At 39.9% G+C, this 12,649-nt stretch overlaps 1 protein-coding gene across 3 annotated transcripts in view; it reads right to left on the bottom strand.

Annotated features, from left to right (window-relative positions):
- Positions 1-6,588: 6,588 nt before the first annotated feature.
- GABPB2 (GA binding protein transcription factor subunit beta 2) overlaps positions 6,589-12,649 on the bottom strand; it is a 126,058-nt gene continuing 119,997 nt past the window's right edge. For 2 of the 3 annotated variants that reach the window (XM_078670302.1, XM_078670301.1), the window contains exon 9: positions 8,186-11,064. In XM_078670302.1, the coding sequence (XP_078526428.1) occupies positions 10,768-11,064 (297 nt within the window). In that variant the 3' untranslated portion in view covers positions 8,186-10,767. Of the gene's footprint in view, positions 11,065-12,649 lie in introns of all 3 variants that reach the window. The other variant, XM_078670300.1, reaches the window with a different exon arrangement.

Raw genomic sequence — 12,649 nt, 5'->3', positions numbered from 1 at the left:
AATCTGTAACATAGCTCCCACGAGGCTCTTTTTAGTGAGATTTTAAGCTCAGAAGGAGAAAGTGAGAATAGGGTATCCTCATCCACCTCCAGCAGTGCTACAGCTTTCCTAAAGTTTTTTAGTAAAGAGGAAAAATCATTTAGATTACCCAGTAATTCCTTTTTAACAAGTTCTCTCAATGTACCTGGTTTTCCTCTAGCCAAGCATGCTACCCATCTTACTAATGCAACCAATGCCTGTGTCCAACAGCTGCGGAGTCCGAGTTCTAATCTGCATGAAGATGTAGAACATGCATTGTTTAGGGACATAATTTTCCTTAGCACCCGACCTTCCATTTTTTGAAGGAACCCCCAAGATTTCATTTCCACTAATTCAAGTCCGTACAGGAGAGTAGCTGGCACTTTTGCTTTAAAGACTTCCAAAAAAAGAGAGAAATGTCTCTTCCCCGTAGCATTATATAACGAGCATAACCCCCTTCCATGGGCCAAAGCTTTACGAGAGTTATGTTCGATATGAGCTGTCTCACTGAGATTAGATGATATTATTTTACCCAAGAACGGATATGTTTTAACCACGTCTAGCCTTTGCCCCCCTATAGACCACCCATAATTGCTTGATCTACATTTTCTTTTACCAAAAATGCACATGATTTTACTTTTTGACGAATTAATTTTCATATGGTGTGATACAGCAAATTCATGCAATGCAAGCAGGCGATTAGATAGACCCTTCGGAGTCAAATCCAAAATAAGAATATCGTCTGCGTACATTAGGATAGATATAGCTGATCCTCCAATCTTCGGAGCAATACCCTCACAAGATGAAATAAAAATTGGGAGGTCAGCTATATACAAAGAAAACAATATAGGTGCTAACATGCACCCTTGTTTGAGGCCGTTCTGAGAGGGAATAGATGTTGTAATACCCTCTTCCCCTCCTTGTAGTACCTTACACCATGTGTTCATGTGCAAAGAACGGACCAACGCAAGTAAATATCCTGGCATACCCAATGTCGCCAGTTTTCTCCACAGCGTTGGACGGTCCACTCTGTCAAACGCCGCGGAGAAATCTATAAATGCGGCATATAAGCCACCATCACGGATACGTACATACTTGTCACTGATCACCTGTAGCATCGTCAAATTATCAAGCGTTCCGTGATCTTCACGAAAACCAGTTTGTTCCATTGGTAAAATCTTATTAGTTTCTGCCCATTCCATAATTAACATTAATACGCACTTGGCGAAAATTTTCCCTATGGCATCTAATAACGCTATAAGGCGATAATTAGATGGCAGCTCCCGCTCCCCCTTTTTAAAGATAGGAATTAATATACTGCCCCTCCAGGAGTCAGGGACAGATCTAGTTAGAAAGCAGGCCTGAAATAAGGGGAGAAGAATCCGACTCCAAGTACAAATATCCTGCTTAATGATTGTCATAGGGAGTTCGTCTGGACCCATGGCTCCAGTAGAACGCATACTCTTTATTGCCAACACTATTATTTTTTCTGTAGGTAAATTGCACCTTTGTAGATCATTTGATTCCATCATACCAGTATCCTCCAATACTTCATTTGGGGCATATAATGCGGTTACAAATACTGTCCATACTTTTTCGCTTATGGATATAGGACGGGGAGTTATTATGGTACCACAACCTTTTCTTATTATAGACCAGAATTCTCTGGTTCGATTAAAGGTTATTGCCTCCCTCAAGCTAATCCAAAGAAGATCCTCTTTTTCTTTTTTCAGTTTCAGTCTTAATCTAACTCTTCTGCGTTTTAATAATGCTAGTATGGACTCATTTTCTACCGTTCTATTGAGATACTGGCTCCTGATAAGTGCATTTATCTCCCTATTCAGAGACAATAGTGGACTAGGTGAGAAGTGGGGTTTTTTTGGAACTCCCTTTTTCTTGGCGAATCCAATGACTTTTTTGATAAAAGTTTCAAAATGCAGGAATTCTGTTCCCTCCCACTGGTCAAGTTCTAGTAGAGTTTGAGCCAAAAGGCTTTGAACTTCCTTCATGGAGGAGGAGCCCCAAAAACATCTACCTGATCTTCGATCAATAGTAAGATCTCTATGTTTTAGGGACCAAGCATTAGTTTCGGAAGGGGTTAATGAAAGAGTCAAATTTATTATTTTATGATCACTCAATATAGAATGAGTGACCTCCATATCCTCAATCAAGTGGAATGACTCAAAATCCGTAATGGCATAGTCCAAAATAGACTCTCCCCTATACGAACCATGTGTAAAATGGGCAGGACTATCAGAGGGCATTCTGCCATTAATGATAAGCCCTTCTAGAAGGCTTAGTTCCTCCAACAGGATCTTACCTCTTTTACTAGTTTTTATATTAGAAGGCCAGGACATTTGGGGTATATTATATACTTCTTCCTTCAGTTTATCACTAAACTTAACCAGAGTAGAGTTGGATATTTTACTATTTAGATCTCCAACCAATAGTATAAAGGGGGGAGATTCAGCTTTCATTAGATTCCCTACATAGGAAAACATTCGCTTCATGACACAATTAAAACATTCCTCAGGGGGAATGTATGCGTTTAAAATGACAAACGAAGACCGCGTTCCAGCATTGCCCAGGTTAGTGATAGTTACAGATTGAAAAAGATTGCTAGAATCAGAATAATGCGTGTAATGCCATTGAAAAGAGGTAGATAGCAAACAAGCAATTCCTCCTTTCGCATGGCCTTTTTTTGAAGATTTTGCAGGTGCCTCTAGGACATAAAACTCATTCCCTATATAGGGTAGGGTTTTACACCAAGTCTCCTGCAAACATATTACATCAACATTTAGTTTAGATAGGAAGTCAAATTTCTCAGGGGAATTAAACATACCAGCAGCATTCCAAGAGACAATTTTTAAGTTATTGTTAAAGATGTTGGAAAAGTCTTGGGTTGTTCACACAGTTAGTAGAGAGAACCCCCGGTAGCCAGTTCCACCTCTGATTGTCTTCTATTAAAGGAACATCTGCATGTTCAGGCAATGACAAGGCCTGAGATACCATTCTTTTGCCTTTTGAGATCCAGATTTTCAGATCTTTATTACCTGAATAACCATCATTATATATAGATGCTGAATTACTTATACTATCGCTAGGGGTAGTAGAAGTGGATCTATTACAGAATGGCAGTACATCAATTCCTCTACATTGGAAAAATTCCGCTTGTTGTAGAACAAGATTAGAAATTATTTTTGAATAAAATATTACTCTCGTTCGCTGTCCAATGCTTGATTTTACAGGGAAAACCAGGTCAATATCATTCGACAAAATCAATTTTAATTTTTCAGTTTCTTTAAAGCAGTTTAGTAGCCAAGATCTATTCATTTTTACATCTTGGTCAAACAGCGGAAGAAAATCCAGTATTAATGTATCTACTGTTCTCATTTCACATTTTACTGGTTGAGGAGTTGGGCCACTAATAGTATTAAGTTGGGGTCGAAAAGTACATGCAGTTGGATTTAGCACTTTTACTATTTGTGGCGGAATGTCTATCACATCAGTCAACACAGATAGAGGTTCCGGAACTAGTACCACATGAGCAGAAGACTGCTCATTTATACAGCTCTTAATAGTACTATCATCTGATATATCATTAAGTTCATCGGCCACTGCTTTATTTTTAGTTACATTCAATAGTGGATTTTCCCCGTTTCCTGGCTCCTCTCGTGCTTCAGCACATATGCTTTGGAAAATAATTTGCCTTGGTCTTTTTTTCTTATATTTACGTAATAACTTCCTATTTTTTCCTTTTATTCTTTCTTTTCTAGTTTTAGTCTGAGCCTGCACTCCATCATGACCCTTTTTTTCATTGACAAAGATTGGGAAAAGTTCATTTCCCATCGATTGCACCGTCTCTATTAGACTATCATCTTTGTCAGTGCATTTTATAGATTTACTCTCTCCAGATAGGACAGAGCTCTTCGGGGGTGGATGGGTGTCTACTTTGACAATTAATTTCGAAGGAATTTTGCCCTGCATAGGATTAGTACAATTTGACAGACCTTGAACTGCGGATTCAGTAGAAGGTAATTTAATCTTTTCTACTACAGGTTCAGCAGTCAGTACTTGGTCATTAGCACCCTTTTTCGCCAACATTTCCTTCAAAATCTCAGACACAGATGATAATATACAATCAGAACTCACAGCAAATTTACCAAGGAGCAATAATATAGATGACAATATTTGTTCAAGCGCAATCAACGATTCTGATATCGGCTTCTCATTTTTTGGATAGCTAGATTGAACAAAAGAACAAATCCCTGATATATTAAGATGAGGAGATTTCAAATCACTATTTATTAAGTAGTCATCTTGAGATTTGTTTGATGGTGTGCTACTATATAGAAGCATTCCAGATGGTGTTGCTCTAGTTGGAATTTTACTGTCCACAACCTGGGCAGAGGATTTCTTATCCATATATCGACCACAAAGTTCAAGATCAATACTAGTGGAAATGGATGTAGCAGCAAAGTCTTCACCTTCCTTTTCTCTCTCAATAAAAATATTGTGATCATGCGCCAAGAAAATACTATCCATCTTTTGAGGTGAAATAGATTGTTTTAATTCAATCGGTACACCAATGTTTGAATCAATTTCTAACTTAATTTGTGAATGGGAGTGAGGCGATAAACCAGAACTAAAAATTATTGGGTCTTTTGCAGGTTTATTTCCTGATTTTTCCCAAATGTGTTCCGGTTGCATCTGACCTTTTATTAACGCACTATTTTCTGATTTTTTCCTCAGGCGTATAGGGTCAGATATCACCTCTTCTTTATCCTTTAGTACTTTCCCAGAACGGAGTTTCTTGGTAGACATGATTAATCTTTTTTAGAATATAACCCTTCCGTGAAATTATAAAAATATAAATAGTCGGTTGCGGAAGATAGCCGAAGAGCTCACAGTAAACAGAAGATATAGATATAGTCAAGAAATCATCCGCAGATTGATGTATGTAAGTTTGCTTCAATATCAAAACAACAAAAAACAAATAAAACTATAATAACGGAGCCCAGCCCGGCCTACCTCGGCCACTGAGGGCCACAGAGGGCCCGCCCTTTGCCCGGGCTTCGCTCCGGGCGTCCCGCTCGCGTCCCGCGAGACGGGGGTGATGCGCTATTTGAGCGCCTCCAGGCGCGCTGATGACGCTGTTACCGCGTCATGCGCCGCTCAGCCTTCTGGGTAATGCAGTTCCCTCGACCGCGCTCCTCGCAGCCACCTCCTACTCCTGGATGACAATGGAGTCGGGTAGCGCTCGGCGGGAGGCGGGAGGGCAAGACAGCGGCAGGTAAGGGTGCTCCACGGGTCAGCAACAGCAACAAAAATCCAATTGGAAAGAGTCCCCCCCTCGACCGGGGTGATGCGCTATTTGAGCGCCTCCAGGCGCGCTGATGACGCTGTTACCGCGTCGTGCGCCGCTCAGCCTTCTGGGTAATGCAGTTCCCTCGACCGCGCTCCTCGCAGCCACCTCCTACTCCTGGATGACAATGGAGTCGGGTAGCGCTCGGCGGGAGGCGGGAGGGCAAGACAGCGGCAGGTAAGGGTGCTCCACGGGTCAGCAACAGCAACAAAAATCCAATTGGGGTTTCGTCACACAAATAAGTTCAGAATGAGAAAACCAAAACAAACTTCCTTCACACAGAGACTTATCTGTGGCATTAGCAATGCAGGCTTCCCTCGCCCAACCAAATAGTTACAGCACAGGAATCTGAAGTGCAGCTCACACAAAAAAACAGCAGTACACAGGGAAAGAAAATACAAGATTTTCACAAAAAGAACAGAGACAGCCTGGAAAGCAGCAGTGAAAGCTTTCAAAATACACAAAGATAAGCCACTGGCCGCTTAATTTGAGCCAGTGGGGCCCACCTGCACTTATTTTTCAGACTAATCCAGAAGATGACAGTGACTAAAACACACAAGGGAAGGAGGAAGAGAAATACAGATAAAAATTTACAAAGGTGGAAGGCAGAGATGAAAAGGAACCTGCAAGAGTAAGTAGGATAAAGGTGTCTGGTGGCGAAGAAAGAAAGTGAGGTGGAATCAAGACGGCACAGCCTTGGCACCCCGACAGATCAAAACTATGGGCAAATTATTGTTCTTTAACAAATGAAACACTGCCTGCTATCCCTGGAAGACTCCAATGTATTGTAACTGGAAGACAGCAGATGGAGTGAGAAGGAGGGGGTTAAACAGAAAAGATGAGGGAAAAACAAGGTTGAAACCATTGTTTTAAGGACACAAATGTTATGTAGCTGTTCACCAACAAGATTGTTGGCGTTTTACCACGTCTTTCCAAGCATTTTCCCCTATTTGCATGTACCAGGACAGCTCCACCCTCAGAGAAATGCCAATCTTCCTTCAAGCCTACATTGAAAGCAAGAAGATTAAAATAAAGGTAGACTAGAAAAGAACCCCCTGAAACGAAGCATTAAATGCAAAACAACTGAGAAAAAAAATAGAAAGATTTGGCCTTCAATTGCCTGTGTTTTTTGCAACTGTAGAGCGTGCTTGTGTTTATCTACATCACGGCACAACGAAAGCCTATCAGCTCACATGGAACAGACAAAGAGACTTTGGAGTTTTATTAAGAAAACATTTTTATAACAATAGTACAAAATGTATGTACACATTAGCATTAAACAATATTTTAAAAACATTATCCTAATTATATAAAAAAAAAAGAATACTTTCTAAATGGTATCCTGTACATAAAGCTATTAGACTCCTTGACAGTTTCCGGCACTTGGAAATGCTGAAATCACAGTGCAAACCTTTATCCTGGCTGTGAGTGGGTGGGTGTAGGTAGCGCTCAATGCAACGGGAACCGCCTCTGTCTGGCAGCTCGTTCATGGAATTGTGGGAAGAAGCAATCAGTGCGGCTGTTTTACTTTTTTCAATTTACATATTTCCTATGGCGGTGTCTATTCTTTGTCTGCCACAGACGCAGTAACAGTGGAAGGCTACGGTGGTGAAAGTGTCCTGAGATGTGGTATCCCAGGGAAATAAAATGAGAAGCAAAGAACAAGAGAAAAACCCAAACCACATTCCCATAACATGCCGGAAATGGAACCTTTGCAGACATTACTAGGCTATCCTAAGCCGCTAAAGACTAATTTAAAACAAAGCGAAGGCACTTAACTAGCTCACAAAGTGAAGGTAGCAAGGATTCATGCACAAGCACTGCAGACTACTTAATGGTAATTGGAAGCAATATCATAATTTGCATATATTTGGGGTTTTATATATTAATCTACTTTATCATTTGTCACTATATTCTACAGTTACAAAGCAAAATGTTGATGCTTATAGCCAACCATAATCCAAAAACAAGTTTGGCCTGATATATTGTGTTAAAGAAAAGTTTTCTTTTAAAGAAACATTTTAGACTATTTGAAAATCACAGATTTATTCGTCCTGAAACGGTATTGCATCAACCAATGGCCTCTACTGTCCACACTGGGAAGTAAGAGGCAATCAAAAAACCCTAATCACTGCAATTAAAGGCAGAGACGTATGTAGACACCTTAAACCCTTCACAGTTCCTAAAAGATTCTATAAAGATTTGCCCCTTGTAGAAAAAACACAAGGCTCCACCAAAGCTAAAATCTAGTGCACGAACATTCAAGTTTGCGCAAGTCAGATGACAGAGTATAACATCCTTGTTCATTAAGCTTCGATTTGTGTGGGCGAAGATCATAATGCAGACATGAAACTGTGAATGAGACAATTCACCTGTGTCTGGTCTAGGGTCTCGATGTTGAAGGGAAGTCTGAATCAGCCCTAATGACAAGTTTAAATGGCACATTCCCTACTGCCTGACCCAAACGTCAACCAACGTGCCACTTAGTGGAAATTGGGCAACAGACATTTTGGGAGCCACAAACGCACGGCTCATTAATGTTGTCATGAGAAAAACAGACAGTAGTATGTAAAAATACATTCTATATCAAACGAGGGAAAGGTTACAAATGTATTTCCAGCAATTGTGGACCCTTGTGTTTTAACCTGTGCAAAAGAGTTACCTGAACCATGCAGTAGCACACACCTTAAATGAATGGTTAGTTGAATGCCGATAAGTCGGCTACCAGGCCAAAAGTAGACATCAGGTTCTCTCAAGTAAGCTTGAAAAGATCAACATCCAGGAGGATAAAATGACAAGATGTAACATAGGAAATTGAATTTTTAATGGTGATCTGTAAGTCCTGCATTCGCATCTTAGGCAAGCACATACAACTAAAGTGGTCATCAACGGCCGGTTACAGGCCTGTTGAAATTGGCTGTCAAAACATGTTACTTCACAATAAGAGCAGATTCACTGCCTGTTTTTAGATGTGGATAATAAAACAAAAGGGATCTGAAAATTGATGGTTGTGGGAACGCAAGCACCTCCATCCTTTACAAAGATAGCAGATTTTCTAACATACACAATGTAAAAATACTTAACTAATCCAATAAAGGGAGAAGAACATAAAAGAGGAGGTACCTGTGACAAAATATATTGGCTGGACTGTGCCTCCTTAAACCGATTGAAATAAGCCCTGATGCTTTTTCTTTAGGATTATACTAAGGACACATTCAGGTACTTTACTGTGACATTAGCGCATGAAACGCAGCTGTGGGAAGTGAATGAAGGGGAAAAAACCCAGCTACTCATTTAGCTTCCATTACTAAAACGTCAGCCAAGCACAAAAAAAACCGAAAGAAAAATAAATTAGGGTAGTTTCTTATTACAAACAACTCATGATCCGACCTATAACGGGACAGAACAGAACAGAACAGACAGTTGCATAATATATCTTCTCTACAATGCTGCTTATTGCTTTGGAGAATGGTGTGAGCAAGTACAATTTGAATCCCCCAGAGATAATGCTGAGCGAGCAATAATTACAAAGGACAACTGCAGCTCAGACAACTTTCAAGAGCAAAATTAAAGTTGAAGCCGGAGGCTCGATCCCTGGCTAGTAGTTGTCAATATCATTTGTTAGTCATTTAGGCACCAACAGTCAATACGAGACCACGTAAAAAAACATTACATCCTCACGATGTCTGCATTAAAAATAGATTTAGATTGCTCAGTGCAGCCAAAGCATGTGGAGCAGCACAGACTTCATCATATTATGTACAAGTAAAAAAATAAGGCAACCTCCTTACAAAAGGCACAGCGCGTGTCAGTGAAAGAAAAGGAAGCATTTAGCTGTTTGTTACACCCACATGCTCCTACTGGGAAAAAACAATGTGGGAGAGAGAACTGAAAAACGCATGAAAGGTGGAGGAGATATCCCCAACATCTTTAAAATGTTACCGTTAAGTCCTTTTTACCCAGTACAAGTGTTGCTGCCTAAATCTGCAGCCTCCCAAAAAGGCAGAGATCTCCTTGCAGAAGCTGCATCTATGGGTCTGAACTTCAACTACAAGTCATAACTCGGGCAAGCCACATTGCGGTCTACAAAGATGCATATTGGATCTATACTTGACATGGTAGGCCAAGGTAGCCTTACAAACGGTTTCAGCCTAAAGGTGATGACACCAAGGAACGCCTGTCCTGTCCCCTCAGGCACAGCAGCTATTTATATGTGGCTCTCCGATTTAAAATAGCTACTCATTAAGGATGTGCAATCATTAAACTCAGCACAAAACCTCAGCAATTGTAATAGCATGCCAAAAATTAATAGTTGTAAATCCAATACAAATATTAGGCTTGCTCATTGCACAGCAATTAAAGCATGGACTATTGGCCCAGCCTGGCTTATAGAGGTTTCAGAGCTAGAGTGAAAAGCAACATTTTCAAAGGTGGGCGCGGGATATTGGCCACAAATGATCGGCCCGCCTCAAGAACGTCCATCACAGCCTGGCGGAGCCTGTGGTTTGCAAATTCAATTCAGATTAAACACCACTGTCCAACAGTGTCAACATACTAACGAAAACGTGACCAAGGTTTCATAAAACTGAAGGGTCTGTTTTCTAGCATACCTCACAGAAAGTACACTGCACTTGCCAAAGACATCTCTACTTTAGAGTAAACAAAAAATGTGATTACAACAGGTTTCCACACATCTGAAGTCACCAATACAAGCGCTTTGTGTAGGACTTGCATCTGTCCCAATACATACTAGTTAAATCTTTTTTTTTTATGCCAAACGCCCCTCAGCGGTCAACAGATTTGGAAGACCAAAACCAGTGAGAGTCTGTCATAGTGATCATCAAGCCAAATTATTTTCCCAAAAAACAAAATAAAAATGAATGCAACACTTTCAACTTTGTTATTTATAAGCCTGTCATTATGCTTTGGAAAGATCCAAGCAGGCACTGCTGAGCTATAAAATAAAAATAGTATATTTGCTGGTTGCAAAAAATAAAATAAATTCAGGGCATGAACAAGGATCACAAGAGGCTTGGCTCTGAGGTTCCTCCTGATCGGTGCACTTAGGTTGGTCATCAGCAAATGGGCATGTATAGTACTCAGGTTTGCCTCATGCTGGAAAAGTTTTATTGTACGGAAGCATATTTTTTTATTTAGCTCTCTCTTCCACAAAAGGCCTGCACGGTTATGTGCAGTTTTCTTTTTTACTCATGGCCTGAGGATTCTTTGCTGTGCAACAGCTGACCTTAGGTAGCTTTCCCACCAAATTCATTGCTTGCGTTTCCAGTTTTACAGACTGCCTCTTCCCTGCGACTGTGCAGCCCATGCAGGAAGCGGCGACAGCTCGTCGGCGCCCAGGGTTCAGAGCTTTTCAAGAGAGAAAGCTATGTCACAGTGTCCATAGGAATTTCTGCTGACTGTTCCATTGTCACCACTTCTGTGGTCACTGTGCCGTCCATTAAATCAGACGTTACAATGACTGAGTCCACTCCACTGATCTCCTCCAGAACCGGAAGCTCATCTCCGTTGGTCTGGTGCTGGCGCATGGCTTCCAGTTTCAGTCGGTACTGTTCCGCTTCTTGCTCCTTCCTAAGCAGCTGTTGGCGATATTCCTGAGCTTTGCAGTTGGCTTCATGCAGTTGCTGTTGCAGTAGCTCCCGCTCTCGGTCATCAATACTGGTCTGTGGAGTGAAAAAATAAGTTTAGGCTTAGCGATTAACCAGGACACATGAGGTCAAACAAAGACAACAAACCCTCACACTTCAAAACAGCGAGCCAGTTCCCGTACTCCAGAATTGGTTGGGTGGCCCATCATATGTACAACTCCTGTTTACTGAAACATACTATTACTTCCACAGTAAGAGGAAAGAAAAGAAGTAGCTTAAAAGTAGTTAACTATTGACATTCATTTAGAGTAAATATTGAGCAATGTCCATTTCTCAAATTCAAATTAATTTACTTAATATAGTAAATGTTTTAAACATGTTTTAGGGTTGAGTTTTTTACTTGAAGTAATAGAAAATTAATCTAATTGAGTATTTAACATTTATTAGACTAAAGGTTAGCATCCTATTTTAGTGTAACATTAACTTAATATATCCAATATTTCATCTTCTGTAATTTAAACCAACTTTTTAGTGTAAACACTATTAAAACAAGCATTTGCAATGCAATAGATCTCGCATTACTCAAAGTTTGAGCTCAAAATTTCAGTAATGCGAGACCTATTGCATTGCAAATTCTTGTTTCATTTACAATTTTTTATTGTCGGAAGGACATGCATACCAGCCGCGCGATTTATACGAGCGGCTCACAATTTTTAAGGTTACACTTTGCGAATGTTGCCATGTGTGGAATTTGTGCAAATATAAGAAGCAAAAGGAGGCTTGGTGAAATATTTAAGTCTCTGCCAAGAAATGACTTTCATAAGAAGAAATTTAAATTATAAACCGATATATGTGATATTTCTGAAACCTCCAGAGCATAGCATATTGCACTTCCTATTAAAACCCATCAGACTTATCTGGCAACAAATACAATTTCAAAGTGTATAGAAACTATAACAATACAACCAGAAACAAGAGCCAACAAATAAAGAGAAAAAAACTGAATTAAAGTTACTCAGCACATGTTCGCATGCTATGCATGCAACATACTGCACATTGCAGGCAAATAAATGTAATGATGGAGGGAATTCAGAGTCTTGAGTGTGAAATTAAAAAAAAAAAGTAGCGGAACAATCCATGAGCATGTTAAAAAATAAAAACATATTTTAACAATTCTTATAATGAATGTAAAACACATTCAACCAAGGCTGCTTTTTAAAACATGTATATAATTGTCACCTACATAGAACCATTGCCTGCCTGAAACAAATATTAACCAAGCAAAAAGTGTCAACAACACAATAAAAGAAGGCAGCCTTGATACCTGCCCTACTAATACTGGAGCTGAAAAGAAGTGATTACTGCATGCTGTAAAAAGGCAGTAAAACAAGCGCCGACCTCGCCAAGAAACTAGAGCGGTACTGCCATGAAGAAAACAAGCATTTGCAATGCAATAGGTCTCGCATTAGGAAAGTTGGAGCTATTGGTATTGTAAATCACAAATCTTTTTTTAATGTTTTTGGTTTTGAAAATAGCTAAATTAATAGCTTTGTCATTTACAATGCCAATAGTTTTAACTTTCGCAACTGTGACACCTATAGCATTTGTAATGCAATGTGTTTATTTACGTGACTTAGATGTATTGATATTACAAATAACA

The sequence above is a fragment of the Lissotriton helveticus genome, chromosome 12 (genome assembly GCF_964261635.1).
Source record: "Lissotriton helveticus chromosome 12, aLisHel1.1, whole genome shotgun sequence".
NCBI classification, from domain to species: Eukaryota; Metazoa; Chordata; class Amphibia; order Caudata; family Salamandridae; genus Lissotriton; species Lissotriton helveticus.
Note: the sequence above shows the minus strand (reverse complement) of the source record. Positions and strands in the feature narration are given on the sequence as shown.